This window comes from Pogona vitticeps, chromosome 6 (genome assembly GCF_051106095.1).
Source record: "Pogona vitticeps strain Pit_001003342236 chromosome 6, PviZW2.1, whole genome shotgun sequence".
In the NCBI taxonomy this organism is placed as follows: Eukaryota; Metazoa; Chordata; class Lepidosauria; order Squamata; family Agamidae; genus Pogona; species Pogona vitticeps.
Window position 1 is genome coordinate 79939185 of NC_135788.1, and position 22381 is coordinate 79961565.

The 22381-nt window shown below is 38.1% G+C and overlaps 1 protein-coding gene across 3 annotated transcripts in view; it reads right to left on the minus strand.

The window, feature by feature from the left end:
- VSTM2A (V-set and transmembrane domain containing 2A) overlaps window positions 1–22381 on the minus strand; it is a 29844-nt gene that overhangs the window by 2718 nt on the left and 4745 nt on the right. For all 3 annotated transcript variants that reach the window (XM_020810360.3, XM_020810361.3, XM_020810362.3), the window contains exons 3-4: window positions 20143–20193; window positions 14902–15235 (exon numbers count right to left, since the gene is read on the minus strand). In XM_020810360.3, the coding sequence (XP_020666019.1) occupies window positions 14902–15235; window positions 20143–20193 (385 nt within the window). The remainder of the gene's footprint in view (window positions 1–14901; window positions 15236–20142; window positions 20194–22381) is intronic.

The window sequence follows — 22381 nt, forward strand, 5'->3', positions numbered from 1 at the left end:
ATTAGTGCTTCTCAGTCCCATTTTATGATGCTGGGGCTTGTCTCAATTGTAGATCATGAAGCTTGCATTTTGAAGGCCCCAGGAGAATTTCCTGCCTTCACAACCTAAAAGATGATGGGATGTCTCCAGCTGCATAAGACTGCAATGAGTAAGCATGAGCAAGAGCATACATGTTGACCTTCATGACTGGTCTGATCTGGTACCAGGCAGCAGGCCATATGAGAGGGTGGGCCAGTTGGGTCATTTGGCTTGGGTCTCACCTCACAAAGTGTCTCACCTCAAGGATGCATGATCCTCCACGTTAGCCCTTTGTGTTTTTTCAATCTGAGTTGAATTTGGAATTTTTACTGTCCTTTACATTTAAATTCTTTCTTATGCCTCTTCCCAAACAGTGGAAGGACCTCGCTACATGAAATGGTCTAGGCCTGACCCGAAATTTGAGACAGCCTACCAGGCAGCTGTTTATAAAATAAAATGAAGCTATTATGTCAGGGCCAGTGGAATTCAACATCAAGCTCAATGGAATTCTACATCATTTAGTCCCTCCAGGATTCAGTATGCCTCCTGGTTTTGCTCCTCATCTGACTTTACAGAATTAGGGGGTGAAAGGCTAAAGCCTTTTGCAGGTTCTTATGTCTGGCTGGTGATCTGTCTTCAGCATAGTAAACAAACAAACAAACAAAACACAAACACAAAAACCACAGAGGTCCCATTGGGTTCAATAAAACCCATAAGTGTGCCAAACCCAGTGTTGGAGTGGGTTCTGGAGTTTTAGACACTTTAGAATATCTGAGGGGTACTCATATATTATAAAATATATATGTTTTGCATATATTAGTACTTAGTTTCTAAAACAAAGCACGTTAGAATTTTGAGCCTTCCTGGGGGGTAACATATTGCCCCCAAGAGTCCTCTGCATTTCAGGCCAGATCTTTTATGGGCAGATTGTTGTTGCTGAGTAAAGAAGTTAGGTGGTTGCTTTTTGAGAAGACTCTGACATCATCATCTTCATTGCTACCATCCCCATCACATTATTATTATTGTTTTTGTTAATCTATACATCTGAAAACAATTTCTAAGCATCGAAATCAGTCCAGAAGCTACAGCCACTGCAAAATTTAGCTTCCTGCTTATTCATAGGGTTAGTGCAATTCTATACACAGCAGAAGTAAGTGTGGGTTCAGTGGGACCCAACCAATTTATCTTAAATAAATGGGTACAATATATGGTTGTACTTGAAAATCCTTAAAAACATTCTGGTCTTTGCATACCTAAGAAAACACTCGTAGACTTTTTGTTTGCAAAAGTAACCCTGGCCCAAATTCTCCAGGCATAGCTATGCAAATGGCATAACTTTTGGAAGTGGATTGTTCCAGGAAGTCACCATAGATCTTATCAGAGTTATACAAAACAATATGTGACTGCTGATGTCTACAGCAATTTCTTAACTTTGGGAAGTTCATCAAGGTAAGAAGATTTGGACCTGAGAAGGATTTCTCACCCATTAAAGTATTCTTGGAGAGTACTAGGCCTTTGTGCCAATACTGTGGAACTATTATTGCTTGGAAACATGGCATGTTATTTCATTAGTATAGTTGTGGATTCTGCGGTGTACTCTTATATAGTTGTACCTTCAAAGGGGTGTTAAACTTGCAGCAGCAGCTGCTTCTAGCATAGCAGTGGCCCCAGAAAGGACTGATATAATTACAACTAGAGTTTGTGTATTGTTTGTGCACATTTGTGTATCCAGACTGCAGGTCCCAGAATTCCAGCATAGCCAGTGGTCTTTAATTACAGCCTTGGGATCATACTATACCCTGAGGCATTAACTGCCTTTCATGTGCTCATAGAGGTGTTATTCTTATGTGTCAACTAGTCCTATGATTGAATCCAATATGGCCCAAGAATCAGTGTTCCAACCTTCTTGATAATTGCTAGGAGCATCCCCTCTCCCTGATCTTATGCATGTTCTGGCATAGCATCTCAAAAAACACAGTATGAGGTTATATAATCCTTTCTGTTCTTCTCTTGTTCTATTGGCTAAGTTGAAAATGTGAATGATTACTGGAAACCTAATGCCCCAGACTATATTTAAAATGTCGTATGTCTGACAGTACCTCAGTAAAGTTAATAGCATGACAAAAATCTGATCATAAATATGAAAAAGCAGTTGATGTCTGGAGATGGGTGAGAAGCCATATAACTAATCTATTTTTTTAAAAGAAAATATGCTTTTTCTGAATAGGTTACATATAACAGCAGCTGGTGCTTCAGAAATGAGCAATTTTCATATTTTAGATTCATACAGATTTTTCTATGGTGTTTAAATTGATTTGTTATGCCAGGAATATATATATATATATGTATTGGAAAAAAGAAGAAATTTGGTGGATCTTTCAGATTTACCAACAAATCCAGAATAAGATGAATTTTGCTTTTGAAATATATATTTTTTTCATCTAAAGTTGTTCATTTGACAAATTTTTGAGCAGCTTTTTTTTTTGAGGGGGGAGTTGTTACTTTTTTTACTTTTGGCTTCTGTAGGCTTCTGATGTGAAACCTCAAAAGCTGCCAACCGACAGATGCTGTCAGATACTAATTATGAATGCATTTTATCTGTCAGATCAAAGTTAACATTACGAGCCAAATATTAAATACTGTGAAATATGATACAATGATGGGTTTCTTTCAGCCTGGTTTCTTGAAAGCTTTTCAGAGGTTTTCAATGAGAAATTCAGTATATGATGGAGAAGCCTTTTTAAGATACACCTTGTTCAAGACTGCTGATGTTTGCAGCACATAAGTGAATGCTTGGGATGTTTGTAAAATATTCATATTTAGCTCACAGTGGGTAAACATGAGGGCAAATTGTGTTCCACAGGAATTGAGCAGCTCTCTTAAAATTTACCCTAGAATTCTCTGTGTATAAAATATTCCCTTGAGGTAGAAAGTTGATCACCTACTGACTGAAATCATATTATGTAAACTAAGCAGAGTTGTATGTTTTGGTTGGGTCCTTGTGGATAACTAAAAAATAACTCACGACAACTGCACATGCTGGTTGGGTATGTGCATACGCACACTCCAAGAATAACAGTGGAAGCTGTTTATTTACCCATGGCGAACAAACCAAAACATACAACTTGGCATATATTCTGCCATCTTCGGATTTCAACTAATGCTTTGGTAGGTAATTAATTACTCAAATTGTAGTTATAATTGTAAATAACTGAAAATTTTTATGATTTTTATATATGTACATATTGTTGGGTTTTAATTGTAAGCTGCCCCAAGTAGACATTGTCTAGAGGTAAAAATCCAATAAATAAATAAATAAATAAATAAATAAATAAATAAATAAATAAATAAATAAATAAATAAATAAACTATCAGTGTAGAATTTGACCTGGTTTGATTCAGAGACAGTTTAGTCATGCAAGCTGATAGTTTAATAGAAAAATTACTAGTGGGGATTTCTGGAAAAAACTGGCAACTCACTTTGTAACAGAGAATTTTGGGGACAGTTCTACCCTGTGTTTTTATGTAGCTGAAATTCTCAGCTCCTAAGAAGACCACTGCTGTAGTGGTAAGCAAGTAGTTGTCTCCTGCCATAGCAAAGAAAAATGCCTCTACCCAATGTACATAAGCTTCTTTAGGCTAAAAACAGCATTTTTGTCTGTTCTATATCAAAGTCAAAGAAAATACATTGTTTCTAAACTCACACTCTGTCATGATCTCTGTTGGAATTGGACAAAGGAGCCTGCATGCAATGTGATTATTTTCAGAAGTGAGATTCTCCACAGCCCAGTGAAACCTGTGTGAAATCTGTGAAGATTTTTCCAGTACAAATCAGTTATAACGATCATAGCACTTTCCAAGATAGGGGAGGGGAAACTTTGGCCTGTGCAAAGTTTATAATAAAATAAGTTCTTATATTAAAGAAGGCACTGAACTAAAAGTTCTTAAAAATAAGTAAGAGATCTTACTAGCAGTTAAACTGCAAAATCTTGCCAACAGTAAAATAGAAGAGGATATTATAAGAGTGTTAATTGCACTTAAGCCCCATATTTCAGTCCACAATAAGGAGATTCTTAAACTGTAATGAAATACAGAGATAAGCAGAGCTGATCACAATGCACATCCAGAGCTATTCTTTCAAGAATGTTCTGGTTAGGAGGGACCATGCAAATTATCCCAGTCCAATTTGCTACTGACTTGAGTGAGAGGCTGGTTTTGATATGAATACAAATTTCTAAAAACATTTCTCAAACTAAATTACTCTCTGGAGACTAGAAGCCAGTGGTTTTTAATTATATGACAGTACTATGCAATTGATATGTACGGTATGTTAAGAAATCACTAGCTGTGACCTCAATAGACATGCAGGAGAGGGACCTGAGTTTTTTCTTAATATTTGAATTATATTCTGTGTAGTGGCTTCTACAGGATTGTGTTAAAGAATTTTTATATGTTTTTGAGCTACATTTTAAAGAAGGCCATTGTATCTCTGTATTGGAAGTCATAGTGAGCATAGCAGGAAATCATATTGTTTATTATCAAAAATAATATTAGTGTTACTTCAAAAATACTGCTTTTAAAGTATTATATTTATTAGTGAGGTTTAGACCAAACAAAAATGACATATTTAATATTAATACATTAAAATTAAAATATGTTTTCAAACTCTGATGTGAAGTAGTTTTAATGAGGAAGGAGGGCTTTTGTTTATCTGAGGAGGGGTTTTATTGCTGTGTTGCCCTCTACAGATTTTACTGCTACTGAGTCATTAAAAAAAAACCAGACTCTTGTTACAGTCCTTCCACTGCTCCCTTCTACTGTGAATAAATTACATTAATGCTCTAGATCCGGAATCACAAGTCTAATCTTGACAGGTTTGAAGCCATTGATCTTTCATGACTGAGATTAAGTTCCAAAACTACAAATATGGGGTTTCCTTGGCCCAAGCTGCTATTTTGGTGCATACCAACTGATTTCAGAAGGAGGAGTATACATAAAGAAGCAGAGACACTGATCATTCAAACTGATGTTTAAAATAGCCTATGCTTAGAATTGGAAGACTGTTAGTGATGGAGCAATGTGATACAGACTTTTTTCATGTTTGAGAAATCAGATTTCAAGGCAACCTTTGATGAAATCCTGAAGACCAATCACAAAACAAACCAATTTAAATAGAACTATTATGTAAGGTGAGAAAAGCTACCCATGTCAATTCTCCTCACTTCCAATGAAATTTACCCAGCACAGTTCTGTTCTCCATCATGACTTACTTCCCACTTTCTGAAGCACTATGTATCTTATCTCCTACTCTGAAAAAATGGCACACTACGTTTTAGGGCTTTCAACATGCATGTTCACAAATTCGATAAACCCATGGATGCTCATATCAGTTCTCTCTCTTTACGTCCCTGGACTGGCTCCTATACAAGGCCTTGGGTAATCTCTATATCTTGTTTTCACCAAGCCTTGCTCTATCATCACTGATCCCTTTTCCATGCCATAATCTCTCATCTAATCATCATCTGATCTCTTTCAGCATCATACAGTCACACAGATACACACTTGGTTTCTTGCTTTTTCTGTCATATATAATCCATTGATCCAGTCATCTTGCCTGATGTGGTGCTTTTTTCTTTATGTCCTTCCCATGCAGACTCTGCAGTTATCACCTTCAGTTCATATCATATCTGGTTATATTTGCCCGACATAACTTTATATCCCAAATTTTTGCTAATTACCTCCAGTTTTAACATGTTCACTCTATCTTCATAGCCCTACAATTCACTGCAGAAGTTGAAAATTATCATTATTTTTGTGCTTTTCTTTCTTCATGTAAAGAGTTTTCCAATCAATGAGAGCAAATGCAACTCAATAATTTAATGTATATAAATGTTGTTTTGCTATTTATGATAACTATCTTTTCTTTGCTCTTATTGCTTTGTAGGGGTAATAAATAGACATTAAGAAAATTCCAAAATAATTTAGGTGCATACTTGATTTCAGCTTCTTAAAATAGTTGGTGGACCTGAGCCACTAAGAAATTCATGCTCTCCTGCTTTCTGGGCTGCTCTCTAGCTAACAGCATTAATATATCACTCCAACGGTGCTTCCAGATAAAGAGCACATTATGCCTCCAAATTATTGCTTTTCTGATGTAAGCACAATTGTTCTCATAGATTTCTCCCATATATATGGTATTTAGAGGAATAATCTGTTTATTTGGATGTATGATTTTCTATGTCCTGCCCACGTCAATGAGATGGAACACTTTTGCCTCACTGACGTTCCCCATATTTGTATGCACTTCTCGAGCACATGAATTTTTGAATCATAATCTACTAGATGCAATTCGGAAAAAAAGAGAAACCAATCAACCACCACCAACAAAAAATTGACATTGATGGTTTCCTCATTAACGATAGAAAAGAGGCAGTCCTGAAACCAGCAAAATCAGGGAGCTGGACAGGGGACAAATTGTATTTATCTTCAGTGTGGAAGGGATTGGCACTCCCGTATTGACCTTCTCAGTCACACTAGAGGCTGTTCCAAGCCCTCTATTCAGAGCACATTACCATAGCCTCTCGAGACTGAAGGATGCCTAATCTTAATTGATAGAAAACCAGAATACATGCTTGTGTTTTCACCACTGGTACTTCAGATCAGAAATTGGACAGATTTTTCATAAGTCCTTGCCAAATGGGCATTTATTTCCTATCATATTTTTTTTTTAAAATGACAATTCTGCCTCTTTTTACTAACACAAACTTTCCAGAGAATCTCTTCCATTTTTTTCAAAAGAAGAAAAAGTTCTACAAAATAGGATATGGGCTCTGGTCTCTTCTTCCAGACTACCTTAATTAGCTCAGTGCTTTGTGCTGCATGTTCCCCTCCCTGCTCCAATAACTGCAGTTTAAAACAGTCAATTCCTCCTTTTTTTCTTAGGATTTGCTTGCTGTTACTATGGCAAGGAGTACTAAGGAGTGGAAAAGTTTGTGTATTTGAAGGGGAGATAACACCTTTTCCTCACAGACACCTATGATATCTCCAAATAATTGCTTTTCTCCTACACTTGCTGCACAATTTTGTGTCAGTGGAATTACATCCACATGTTTTTCTGTTTTAAAAAAGGAAATTGGAAAGCAGGACACAAAACAAATGGCAACATTAAATCAGTGATTTTAACTATCTGGGGTTAAGGATATAATGTTCTAAAAGTGCTTTTCTTCTTCTTCTTAAAGAAGAAGCAAAAAAGCACATTATTAAGTGGTTGCAATGCCTGGAGAGAGTCTGAAGTTGCTTTGCACCAAAATGCATGTATGCCCTCCTTTTAAAAAGACAGTAAGAATTTGTGAACCTATCCCCCATACCCCCCACCCCGCTGCTTAGGAGAATGAATTGAATCGTTAGCCATGAAATGACTCTTCAGCAGGAAAGAAATGGCCAGAACTCAACAAACAAGGAATATCTCCAATGTTTCGTTCTGTTGCCAAGGGAGAAATGCTTCCATGTTCATTTTGTGCCCACATCAGCACTAATATTGCAATTTAATCCTGCTTTTCACCTCCTTATAAATTTTCTCCAGAAAGCAAAACAAGAGCAGATGTAGCACCAGTGACTAGATTGTTAAGTGTGAAAAAAGTCTTGCATGGCCATCACCTTCTAAAAGGCCTCTACAGAAGCGCTGGAACCTGAAGGAATCTTTAGTAGCTCTTCTCTATCTTTGATGCTTTGATTAATCTGATTATCTTCCCATCTCCTCTTTCACTCTTTGGCAAGAGCTTGCTGGCTTATTTCAAACCAAGAGCCATTCTTCAAAGCTTCTACTTTCTCCTCCTCCTCTCCTTCTCTACATCAGTTGTCCTTCATCCTGCATTTACCTCCTGACTCTTTTCTTTCTTCTCTGTCTCACCTGATACGTTAAGTACCTGCTGTCCCCATCTAACCCCCCCATCTCTTCCTTTTTCCCATTTCATTCTTTTCATCTCCCCTGCCATTAATCCTTTCCCCTCCATCTCATCTCATCACACCTCCTAATCAAGAGTGGCCATGTCCCTGGCTGGATAAGGTGTAGATGTCTCATAACCTGTCTCCTCCCTTGCTCCACCCTTCTTTTTTGGCAGATCTTGCTGGAAGAGGGATCTCTCAAGGGGATCTCTCCCAACATTTTTTGTGAGATCAGCCAAGAGAAAAGAGTTCTGCCAACAGAAGCAGAATTCTTACACTTACTCTTTACTTTTCCCTGCCCCCCCTTTTTTGTGCTAAAGTGTTTTCTTCTGACATTGCAAGGGGTAACAAAATATAACAGTACAATAAGTAACATAATGTGTTCTTTTTATGTTAATGGCAACAAATCACTGTTTGGGCTTACATAGTGGGTTACATTAGTAATTTTGAATATAATCTTTGAAGTTTTAAATGTAGAGAAACATAAGAAGATTGTTTTGTTTGCTTATTTGCTCATTTAAATGAGGTTGAATTGACTGATAGGAGTAAAAACAAATCCAGAAACCACAGATGTGTAACACCTTTGCTACAATCAACTGTAAAGGCACAAAATATGCAAGCTTTCAGATTCTCCAGAATTCTTTATCTGGGTAGAAAGGGGAAAAAATGGCAAGGGTTTTTTTTTAAGGCATTGATATCCAAATATTTTTCGAGTTATAGGAAATTGCTGTCAAATTTAGTCTGAGACTAGAAAGTAGTTCTTAGTGAGTCAAGAGTCATGCAAGTATCACATAAACCCTGGTGAACCTCAGTGGAAAGGATACAACAAGAGAAATCCCTTCTTTGTAAATCTCTGTAATTTCTGGATTCCAGTGAGACCGAGACCAGGTGGAATATGCATGACTCTGAATTAAGATTTCTTTGCCAAAAATTTGCAGGACTACATTTTGCAGGATAACTCTATTTTTCACCAAACCCTTGTGTTTTGCAAAAAATGTAAGTTTTTAAAAAAAGAAAATATATAAAAATACAAGAGTTATACAAGTGCAAAACAAACAAACAAATGAAAAACACTACCTCCTTTGCCCCTTCCTAATACTGCTGCTGTAATGAAAAGAGACCTGCTCTTTGCATTCTCAGGCAAGAGCAAAAATATGTCTCAGTGGTTGACCATGGCTTTTATGATAGGTGGTCTTGCAGTCTTTAGATTTTTCTTCTCTCTCTCTCTCTCTCTCTCTCTCTCACACACACACACACACACACACACACACACACACACACACACACACAAAGGCCAAGAAATTTGTTAAGTATTTATTACTTCCTTACTCCAATCCAACAAGCACCACTGTCTGATTTGGGAGTAAGTTTGGCTAACTTCTCCATAACTTGACACATTTAGCCAGCATTTGGACTTCCATAGCATTTCTCCCTTTCCTGGTTTTTTAGTCTGATGAGGAATTCTAAAACTTGCACATTTCATGCATTTGCCGCTGAATCTAATAAAGTTATTGCCCATCTGTTGATTTAGGTAACTGATTTTGCTCTGGAATCATATTGCCTGGGTCCTTCCCGAATCATGCTGAGTATTGCTTTCTCTGAAAGATGGAAAGTAATTTATTAGATTTGCTTGTTCATGTGAGGGTAGAACTTCCACACCTCCCAGGATTGGTAACAAGAAAAAAAATATTCTTCGCCTTGAGAATTCATATATTGTGAGCTTTACGGGACATTTTGGAGAACTAACATGAATGAAAAAGAGTGCATTTTGAAATATGAACCCTCAAAAATGCACATGAATGAAACATGTGCACACAAAATATTGGAATCAATGGAGATAGATGAGTTATGGGCATATAAATGCACATGTTAGGAAAAATGTGCAAATATGTTTCATTGCAAAAAGAGAACACAAAGCCTCACAATCTAATACAAAACATGATTGGGAAGAAAATGCAGGTGGGAATTGAAGAAATGACATGAAATAGAAGTACAGTTTTCTATTTTCCTACCTTTACCCATAAACATTTCAACTGAGCTACAGCAATCATATATCAAGAAAAGTTATGTCAGTGCCTTGTCTAAGACTTTTCTTTTCTCCGAGAAATACATCTCACATTTGTATGACTGGAAATAGAGTGGCCTTTGGTCGAAGAAGTGCAGGACTCTCTCACACAGACACATATTTTGGGGGCTAAACACCTCCTTTGGCTTGGATCATGAGCTCCTTACCTTGTGCAAAGACTCTTAAGATCACTAAATTAAATTCTTTTAATGGTCACAATGCATCATCATTGGCATGTTAGGCTTTTGCAGATCAAGCCACTCAGTCCAGACCACAATTTTTTTATTACTTTGAAACTGGGCACCTTCAGCTTCACCAGTTTTCTTTTTAAGCCATACATTACAAGGAGACATAATCTGATCTACCCCCAGTCGCTAGCCAATGGGAGTTAGAGAATGCCTAACTGATCTCTCATATTGATCAGATAGGAAAGATTAATTTATCAAAATAATCCATCCCCTCCTAAAGGGGCAGACACTCCTATTGCCAACCACTCTTGCTCTTCTTTTCTTTTGTACCCACAACCAATAACGTTTTGACCACAAACTGTACCTATGTTATTCTGTAGAATGACATGCTCACCATCATCCAACATCTTCTCATGAACTCAAGGCTTAGAAGTAACTAGTGACAAGTACCTGCTACTCCTTGCTTTTGGTGACAAGCAATGTAACTAAGGAGTTACATTACTTTTTAAGTGTAGCAAATAGCATCAACATTATTTAAGTGTAACAAGTAATACCTAGTTAAGGCCAAAACTCACTTTTAAAGAACATTATAAGCATTTAAATAGGCACTTATATAGAAAACTTCTACATTTTATGCTATTGATTTATGAATCCTAGGAGGCAGCGGAAGTATTCTTTGGTTATGCTTTTTTGTATTTTTATAAATATTTCCAAGGTGAAATATTGGAATTGGCCACAAGGGGGAACCAGACAGTATCTCCCTGCATCATACTGGCCTCCCAATAATGACAGTGCAATATGTTCACGAAATGCATCAAATTACTTGCACAATGTGGGCAACAAAAACAATAACAGGAGTCTGCTTGTGGAAAAGTAATAACTGAACACATTCCAAGCTCTGCCTAAACCACAGCAAAATATGACTGGGGAAAGGATTTTTCTCTCATTATTTATATTTTTGCATCTTGATTGGGCAAACAATCCTTTATTAATTTGAGGTTATTTGCACTGATGACTGCCTCTGATAATCCATAGATGGTCATGTTTCTGGTAACCAGGGCTCTGCCCCCGCCCTGGCCCAGTTCTTCTGGCCATCAGCTGCCACTGCTGAGAGAGTCCTGTAAAGTTCCTGATTACCGTAACTTTCAAGATGACACAACAAGCAATTTCAGTCAGAGCTATATTTTTGTCTTGATTTTTTCTAGCTCTGTGATTTTTCCTGAGCTATCACATGATGGGAGGAAGGGGAGGGGGATGACAAAGCACTCATTGGTTTTCAGTGGCTGTGAGTATTTTTTTTTCTTGAACAAAGCATTTATCTACAGGAGGGAAGACAGGACTCGCATTCTGCAGAAAGAGTGAAATGACCAATTAGTTGCTTGAAGAGGCAGAGAGAGTCATAAGCTAGCTGAACTAAGCATCTGTGGAGTTCAGTTGCTCTTTATAGGACTCCCATACTATTTGTATATTTGAAAATCAAGCACTGCAAAGATAGCAGAAGTCTCCAGCTTTATCAAAGGAAATAAAACATTACAGTATCGCCCATGAAAATTCTTACCACTTAAAGTGGGTCAGGGCACCTCAAAAATACATGAATAAATAAGAAGCATTGCATCTGCTATGCCGTTTTGAATTGAGAAAGCTTTTAAGCCTCCCTGTGGCATTAGTAGAAACATACATGACCTTTAAGAATGGCTCTGAAGACTTGTTCAGATTTTAAATGCATTGTTTTATGTAATGTTAAAGAGGTTTGTTTGTTTGTTATTACATGAAATGTTATTACTACTATTCAGATTGGGTTCATGGATTTCATGAAGAAACGGTTAACCCAACCTTTCCCAGTGCAGAAATATATCACCCTGCCACTCAAATAGTGATGCTTTCAACAGCATATTAAGGTGTGAATGGCAGCAGGGGAGGGAAGGGTTAAACCCCTCTTCCATGTATGCTGTGGCAACTTTATGTAGTTTAAGAAAAAAACCCTCTATTGTAGCTTCAAGGAACAAATTTAAAGAAGCTTACAGTTAGGCATCAAGCTCTAATCTTTAGAATTTGTACTAAATTTAACAAGCTTTTTTAAAAATAACCACAGTTATCTTTAACACATATTTAACTTATTGGATCATATATTCTTGGTGAGATGATTTACAGTTTGGGTAAAAATTTCTTTCAATCTCTAACAAAGCAATTTTCTCTTTTCTTTCTGTTACTAGGTTACCTCTCAACTTTTATCTTAATATCCCTACAGTGGCATGGATCAGTATATGTACTGTCTGCACATCCCTGTCTTCTACTCCTCCCATTCCAGCACATTTTATAAAAAAACAAAAAATAACGATAATTGGAGGCTTGGCTAGTTATACAAGACTAAGGGGTACCTCTAAGTAAAAACTACAATTCAATGGCAATGCACCAGATTTTTCCATTATTGGCATCTGATTCAGATTTGAATAGCTATTAGCTAGTGACTAATGTAGTTAATAGGGACGTGGTGGCGCTGTGGGCTAAACCGCAGAAGCCTGTGCTGCAGGGTCAGAAGACCAAGCAGTCGTAAGATCGAATCCACGTGACGGAGTGAGCGCCCGTCACCTTTCCCAGCTCCCGCCAACCTAGCGGTTCGAAAGCATGCAAATGCGAGTAGATTAATAGGGACCACCTCGGTGGGAAGGTAACAGCGTTCCGTGTCTAAGTCGCGCTGGCCATGTGACCACGGAAGATTGTCTTCAGACAAAACGCTGGCTCTATGGCTTGGAAACGGGGATGAGCACCGCCCCCTAGAGTCGAACACGACTGGACAAAATTTGTCAAGGGGAACCTTTACCTTTACCTAATGTAGTTAAACCACAGAAGAGAACACAACAATACCATTTGTCATGCAATAATAGTGCAGTGTGTGTGTCTTGTTTGGGCAGATATGTAAATCATTTAATAAGCTGAAGGTTTTCACAGGAGATAAAGTTATTAAGAAGAAGTAATAGTAGTTATAGTACTAGCAGTGAAATACTTTGCACTTATGTAGCAGTTCCAGACACATATTCACACTACACAGTTAGGGCAGCTTGATCTCACTTTACCTGCTATGGCTCAGTCTTATGGAGACTTGGCGTTTGTAATTTGGTAAGGTCCTCGGAATTTTTGCTAGGCAGCAGTGAATTCCAAGGATCTGCAAATTCCAGGATTCCTTTAGATGGAGCCATGGCAGTTCATATGGGGCCAAATATCTCTCTATCATAGCGATACACTTTTAGCATTCAAAGTCCAGTACTTCTCTTATTGTGGGCTTTCTGGCAAATTTACTATTATCATACTAGAGGCAAGGAAAGACCTTTTAGGTCACGCAGTGAGTTAAGGTCAGATTTATCATGATTCTTAAGCCAGCTTCTCAGCTGTCTTATCTGCTCCATGTTGACACCAAATCAGAAATTTTCCTCACCATTTAGCAGAATAATAATAAAATAGTAAGACCAGGTTTCCAAGAGGTTACATTCAAATCAATAGGCAAGATATCTGGGGCAAGAGGACTAACATTCCAAAGTTGTATGAAAAGTCATACATATTCTGCAATGGTCAACACCTTTCTGAACACGTTATCCATTTAACTTGCTCTCTTGAAATGTTTCAAAGCAGAATTAGGTTTTCCTTCACACTGTCATGCATCTTCATGTGTTACTATGTGCCATCAAGTCAAAACTGACTATAGTGATCCAAATAGGGCTTTCAAAGCAACTGAGATAGTTAAGGAATGGCTTTACTAATTCTATCCTCCCCAATGAGATTTTATGGCTCAGTGGGGTTTCAAACCCAGGTCTCTTGCATCCTAATCCATCAACCTGTCCACTATACCACACTGGGTATTACTGCATTTTTAAAGGTATCCAACTACAGATAAGGTGATCATTGGTGAAGACGTATTAGCACATCTTCCAACCTAACTCACTTTAGTCCCCTGGCCTTGTACAGTCAGCCTTGTTGTGCATTAGATGTAAGCATGTGAGGCTGTCAATCAGACAGCCTGGGTAAGACACAGGTTGTCAAGTCAGCTATAAATACTTGTTTACAAATAACTATGTTAGTTATTGCTAACTTGCTAGGTAAACAGGTGTTAATGGTTGGCTCTGCAGAGGAGAAGGAGAAGGAAGGCATTCTTTGGCAGATTCTCCTGCTTTGGTCCTTGGTGTTCCACTTAATGTTTTCAATGAATATTTTTAGTTCGGGCTTTGTGATGTCTTATTTTGCAGTTGGTTCAAATTAAGTCTGCATAAATTATAACAGATCAAGCCTTGAATACTGGGCACTTGACAGCTCCTGCCTTCTGCCTTATTTCTGTAGTCTTTCAGAGCAGGAGATTTATCAAGTACTTAATGAACTGCCATACATGGAATTATAAGCTGCATTCAACTTGATGGATAACAAGCTGTGCAGGGCTGGTTTAAGCTAAGAATAGTTAGGGCATGAATTTTCCGTGCTAAAGGCTGTGTGGCTTTGTTTTTGTTCTGCACAGCCAGGAGGACCAAGCATAGGGAAATTATTGGATTTGGTTTTCCTAAGTGTGCGCTGGTTCTAACATGACATAGAGCATCAATTTCTCTCCAACAACAATGTTGCCCCTCTTTTATTTTGAGTCTGAATCATGTCCCAAGGTCATTAACAATAAACCCTTCAAGTGCTCAAAATATTCTCTCATACCTGATTGTGGGCTTTGTTTGGGGATTTTGGCATCTGCTGGAGGGCTGGAGGTGGGGCGTATACGCTGACTGGCAGAGTTATGGATGCTACTGGGGATGGCTGCTGAGATGTTCTTCCGAGGTTTGTCCTGTAGCCACATGGGAGAAGCTTCAAAGGCCTGCATTCGTCGGGAGTGGCTGTTTGCATTGACTTTGAGATAGGCCTGGGCTTTGTATTCCTGAAGGTCTCCATAATTGGCGTCGGTCACCCTGCACTCGTACAACCCTTCATCCTTTTTCCTGACTTTGGAGATCTGCAGCTTGTGAGAGATGTCATTCCCTTGTACTTTCACTGTCTGCAAAATTTCCAGAAACAACAACCCATATCAGGCATGACATTCAGTCGACACCCCAACCATAATTTACACAAGAAGCAACCGTAGTGAGTTTGTTTCCCTTCTTCCCACATTAGAGACTATTTGAGTACAACCAACCAGTTGTCTTGGGAGAACAGACTAAGAGAAAGCAAGTCACCGCATTCACAGACCAGAGAATCATGGCCAACTGGCTAATGCAATATATAGGTGTGTGGGATTGTGGAGTAGAGGGGCGGTGATGGCAACTCTGTTACAATTTCATGTAAGCTGCCTTTACAGTGTAATCTAAAATCCAAAAGTGACTTTTTACTAGAATAGGCCTGCGAATTAATATAAGAGTTGATTTGCTATTCAGCAATTGATTTATTGTGCTAATCTTGGCAGGAGTAGCAAATGGACTTGGGCCATTATAGAAAAATAAAGCAGTACAAAGCAAACAAATACATATTCTGATAATAGAATAATACATAGCATGATATTTTTAAGTTGATTTGCATTCTGCTTGCTATGTGGGAAAAATATCTGAAAAAGATTTTCCACATTGAAAAAACTTTACTTATTATCTTTGTTAATTATCTTGTTAAGTCTGTAATTTAGGTTGTGGCGGTGTCTTACTGTGATGACATGTGGTCTGAACAGTATAGTACCTCACTGACATGTTCAAGTGGGATGTACGCAGAGAGAGAGGGAGAGGGAGAGAGAGAGAGAGCATAGTCATGGTGGTTGGTTCATGATTATTCAATAAGGGCATCAACCCAGATACAATGGCAACAGGACTGCTGCAAAATGAGTACTAAGATCATGAGCACTTTGTCAAAATGGCACGTGGATGATCAGAAATCAGTTTAATGCAGGCAGCAGGATGGGCGCTGTAGCATTATTGCACCTTCACATTGCTCACTGTGCCTGCAGCCTAACATGACAACCCATCATCCTTGAAATCCACTACTGGCAATGAAAAAAAATATATTTCCTGGCTACCTACTTCTGATCAGACAGTGGTAGTTTACCAATCATTCCTATTCAGATTGATCTCAGGATAACTCCTATGTAATTGTTCAAATGGTTGTATTTTCTTGGTAGAATAGATATGTAGCATTAACATTTCATTCCACAACTGACACTCAAAAGTATTTCTGCTGCATCACTTTCTCCTTAGATTATACGAATATTCAGAACATACTCTTTTAAAAACAGGCTGTTACTGTTGTTGCTGTTGTTATATGCCATCAAGTCACTTTTGCCTTATGGAGATGCTATAAATCAGTGGCTTCCAGAAGCTTCTGTCATTAACAACCCTGCTCAGATCTTGAAAACTAAAGGTTGAATAGGGTCTTATTTATATATTTTGTTAGCCTAGTATTCACTGTGCTCTCAGTTACATCCTAATTCTTGCTTAAGCTTCTAATAAATTCCTCCAGAATCAAATTGTGCCCAGTGAACTCCTTAATAACATAAATTAATCAGCTTCTTCAATTAAACTCACTTTCAGTTAAAGGGCCATATTAGATCACTGAGAATTTAAATTAGCAATGCCCAACTCAGCTGAAGTTTGTTATTAGGATCAAGGCTACAACTACACATGATGTGAGAGTTGTATAATTAGAACTTCCTGTATTAAATTAATCATAATAACAATAATAGCTATGATAACACACGGGGGAGGTCTGAATAGAAGTAATGGAAGAAAAGAATAATTTTTTTCCTGAACACATGTTTAACCCCAAGAGTTCTTAAATGCTATACAGGTACTATTGCATCACCTTTGCATTTCCCTAATGGCAGAGAGAGAGAGAGAATTGTGGAGTGTAATTGCAAAATGGAGTCATGGGAGAAAGGAGCAACAGCTTTCTCCAGAAACTGCCCTGAACTTATCCTTTCCGGTTGCTAACCTAGGAAAATGCCAAAATGGGGAACGTTTTTCTCTAGCCTACAGCTCCCAGAATTCCACAATCACTGGCCAGACTGATTGTGGAGTTCTAAATATTGTAGTTTCAATGTAACTTTCCCATCTCTGGAAAATTATTAAGAACAATTTTTATCACATCTTGCTTGGTCCCAATTCCTTCTGAAAGCAGTGAATCTTGCAGTGTAATCCTATAAGTGTTTATTCAGATATAGGTTCTACTGAGTTCAGTGGGACTTGCTCCTACTTATCTTTACATAGGATTGCACTCTGCTTCCAGAGATTCTAATGAGTGCTATAGATCAAGAATGTTAATCAGAAGGCAGTCCTATCATGTTCCAAGGGGTTTACTCCAAGGTCCAGGTACCTAGGATTGCAGCTTTAGTTTCTCCTGACTTTACTGAACCAGGATCCAACAAATCAATCAGTGAAGGTGAAAAAGCCATTCACTCAGCTGGGGAGAATTTCAGATGACCCCCACCTCATTTTATTTCATCCTCACTCTAAGTTTCACCCTCCCCCTGGAATAATGGCTTTTGACAGGACATTTCCCATCATGTGGTATCTTTCCAAGAGAGTAAAAAATGAAGGCTGCCAAACCTATGAGGACCATTTCCACCAGTAGCATTTTTCTCCCCCATTTCCCATAAAGCATCATCCCAGTTTAGCACCTGAGAGGTGAAACTGGGGGAGAGAAATTTCACATCTGCACTGTAACAGAGTTGATTGTCTTTTACAGCAATCACAATAGTAATAATTCAATAAAAACAATGCATTTGAAGACCATACTGTATAGTTGAGACATGGTCAAGATATGGCTGGCAGGCTTCATTTCTTTGCTGTGTTCTCTGGTTAGAACAAGAATACTGAGGATCCAGTTTCTCACTTCTATCCTTTATTTTGATTTTGTGTGTTCCTCAATGTCACTCTAACTCTTTGAAAATAACCCACCTTATATTACTTTGACTTCTCAGCATTTAGGTAATAAAATAATATTGAAAGTGAATCCAGGACTTGTATATTTCCTATTTGTGATTTTTTTTTTCCAAAAAACTTACTAAGCATTCTGAAGGGTTTGTTTTTGTCACATTGGGCAAACATTCTATTGTGTCTGATGAAAGTGTGATATGTGAATCCAAGAACAAAAACAACTCTGTTTTTCAGCAAATATATTATACAAAATTACTTAATGGACACCCATACTGCTTATGCTTGATGAAAATGCAGAGTTGCATCACATGGAAAAAGTAACACATACACTACCATTATCTTATCTTATCTTAACCACTGGGAATAGGGAGAAGAGTGGCCATAAAAACACAGCAATTTAAGCAACTGTTGACCCCCCAATATAACCTCCATGATGTCATCAGGAGTGTACTGGATGCTATAAACCTTTATAATACATGTACTACCATTAAAATTGATAACTTGTTTACTTTTGGATTCGTGTGTGAGTGATAGCTGAATTCTTTAGTAACAAAAAATCTACACTGAAATTCCAGATTCCTATGTGATCTTGGTAAATATTATCAAGTATTACGTGATCTTGGTAAATATTATCAAATATTACGTGTTAGCTTGGCTGTCAACCATCACACAAGGCAAATGCAAATGTACTTAGTTTATCTTTTAATCAATATAAATTCAGTTGACTGTAAAAGCTAGTTCCAAGCTTAGGACTGTTTAGACCCCATGAAGAATGTTTGCTGATCTCACTTAAAGCATTTTAGCTCCCCTCAGCATGTTTCAAGTGTTTATCATGGCAGAGATTTTTTCCAAAAAAACAAATTTTTGTTACCAAAGGATTACTATGTAGTGCTAGTTATCAGACATGAAAATGTGCATATCACTTATGTATTTGCCCTGACTTTCATTAGTTAAATAATTAAGGGTGATTATATCCCATCAAGCATTTGAAACAAAGGTGGCAAAATGGCATGTGCCCAATCACACTGGGATCACTTTACAGGGAATAATCTTTCTTAAAACAACCTTTTGGTCTGAAGGGAATCACTCCAGCCCAGCCCCAAAAGTAGTAGACTTATAGTGGACCAAACAAAGACCAGCTTGGGAATGGATTGGGTTTGGGCTGGAGTACAATGCACTCTATGTTGTGTGATCACTGGGAAACAGATCACACCAGACCACTTCACAAATAGTCCACAATGTTATCTATTTCCCCATGTGATCTCACCCAAATTAACTGTTTTTGCATGGTATAGGACTAGCCCAGAACAGAGCTATTAGTAGAATCTGAAGATAGGTTCTAGCATATCTTATGACCTTAAAGGGTTGCTGGCTGTCATACAATACTCATCACCTTCAAAAAGCTATCCATCACTGTGCTGGGAAACATCCATGGCAGTCCTAGGACTTGCTGGATTTTTTCAGGCTTCTGGTGCATTTGTGGGTTTGGTAATATTTCCTGTGTCTATATGGTATAACACTGTGTGGAGACTTCAGCAAGGTATGTCAAAAAGATGTTCATTTCCAGTGACAGAAAGATGGCATTATAATGGCCTTTGTTTGACAGCCTATATTCCTGTTTTTGAAAATACACTTTGTATAAAATTCCCTAAAGAGTTAAGGAAGTTTCCTTCCTTCCTTGACATTCTTCACATGATTCACCTCAGAAGGAATGCCTATATATTACTTTGGAAGAAGCACAGTGACCTCTCTGCCAGCAATCTACCCCCATGGATTTGCTGAATCTAGAATAGTCAGTTCAGACTTTCCCCCAAAGAAATGCAACACATCTATATATCTCTCATATCATAATTTATCTCGAAGCTATGAGGACATCAAATTTGCAATAGGAGAGAAATTAGAAGTTAAGGGATAAATAAAATCATGAGTAAAAGAATAGAAAGTAATTAGCATGTTGCTTGTAGGTTTTGAATGGCTTTTAATTAAAAGGAATAAAACAAGGGAAAACATTTAAAATGTAGCAGCAGTCTATAATTTGACACATACTTACGCTTATCTTTGTTCCATCGTTGTCCAAATCTCTCTCTGGTAATAACTCCACCTGTTGGAAAATGGAGAACTGTTTTTGTATGACAAAAGTAAGGTAGCTGCAGTATAAGAGTTAACAAACTTCCTTTGTTCATTTCCAGATTGAATTTTCCCATGGCTTCCCTCTGGTTCCACCCTAATTTCTTCTTAGCCTTAATTGGCTATGTCCGCCAATGGCAGGGTCTGAACCAGCCCAGCAATGGCCTGATTCAAGAGGTGAAGGATGTTGGCAGGTGGTTGTTTATTCTGGAGGGTGAATTTAAGGCTGTGGGAATCATGGTGCTGGGTGTGCGGACAAATTTAATGATGTTGATGCAGTTCATAATCAATTGGCTCAGAATATGAATCTGACCAGCTTTTGTCTACTAACCTGAATAAAAAGTTTTTTTTAAATGACATTTCCCAGAATCAGAAGATGAGAGGCATATGGGCTGGATGGCTCAGGATCACAACCTTCATTAACCTGGATGATTTTAAACAAAGGTCTAAATGAAAAAAGAGGTTTAGTGTGGTAATGCTGGACAAAAGGCCTGACACTGTGTGGTATTCCTAAATTAAGAGTGGTCAGAATCTTGCTCTCTTTTCAGTGAGCACTCCTTACAGGTGTTGAGGGAAGCTTTCCTGATTCACTTCCTCTACCCTTCAAGGCCCATAGCTGAAAACAGATTAGCTCCAAATGAGATTCTTACCTGGCTCCCCACAGCTCTGTTTGGTAGTCTTGGAAATCCCTCATCATTTTCCAGGTGCATCAAAGTTCTCACTTTCATTCTTTCCCTATCTGGAATTACCATTTGCTCCTGAAGACCATTGCCATTGTAACTGTCCTTTTCCCAGTTTCTGATACCCTAAATGTGTCTTTGTATCTCTGTGTGTGCATGCCTGTGGACACACACACTCCTATTTAACATTTGGTTCCTATAAAAGTAAATAGTTGTGCAATTAATTGTGTCTTGAGGGCAGTTGGGTGGTTGCCAAGAGAAACAAAGTGGGCTTTCATTTTTTAAAAAAATATGAAATTGGTGATTTCCCTGCCTGTCAGCATTTCCCCCAGGCCTTACTGTGAAAAAGCAAGTAAGATGGCTTCTAGTTAAAAATGTTATTATTGATTTAATTTCTTCATTTAACCACCTGAGAAACAGCTAACTAAAGAGGCTGCACAAGAAAAAAACAGGATGAGTGATTTGTTCAGGTCTTTCTTGATTTCTTACAAAACTCTCTAGCTTCTGCAGAAAGCATTTCTGATACACCCTTAGGAGTTAAGAGCAGCCGCACCATAAGAGAAAATAACACTCTAATTCTGTTGTTTATGTGGACTAAAATGCTACAGAGGAGGATCCTGTTCTCAAAAACATATTCTGTACACAGCATAAACAAGTTGCTGCAAAGGTACATGCATTGGAAGTAGAGGTAAGAAAAGAAGAAATCATGAGTGTTTAGGAAGGAGAGAGAGAATTGAGCTAGAAAACAGGGGAGATGACTCGAATATCCCTGAATATGTGAATCACTGTCAAAGATCTACCTTCTCTCATATCACGAAAGGCAATTTTCATAATTGCCTAATCCTTAGCACACTGGAGGGGGCTAAGTGTATCACATGTTTGCTATTGCTGAAATTGTGTGACTAATTCACTGGGATAGAGAAAATGAGTGTGCATATAATGCAGAATTCATTTAGAGTACACACCAGTAATACATTTAAAACAGAGATCTTATCCAAAGGCTGAAATCCTACTGCTTAGAGCAAAAATCAAAGTGTACTTAAAGCACTCTCTGGGCAGTTTACAATTTGATTATGCAGGCTACATATTGCCCCTCACCCAGCAAGCTGGGTACTCAGTTTGCTGACTTTGGAGGGATGGAAGACTGAGTCAGGCTTGAGCCATCTGCCTGGAACTGGTCATGAGCAGAGTTTTGGCTGCACTACTGCAGTTTAACCACTGTGTCAGGAGACTCCTTAGCATGATACATCATACTAGAGTAGGCCCATTGACTCAGTGGGGATTTGGTGAGTCTTCTGTAAGTTCAGTGGATTCAAACAGGCCTACTCTAGTTATGATTTACTATGCTGAATTAATCTGCAATTAGAGTAAGCCCATTAGAATCAATGGGGCTTCAAGAGAAGTTGGCTCATCAAGTCTACGCTGATTAAATGGATCTACTCCTATATGAGTTACTACACCAAGCAGTAAAATTTCAGCCAA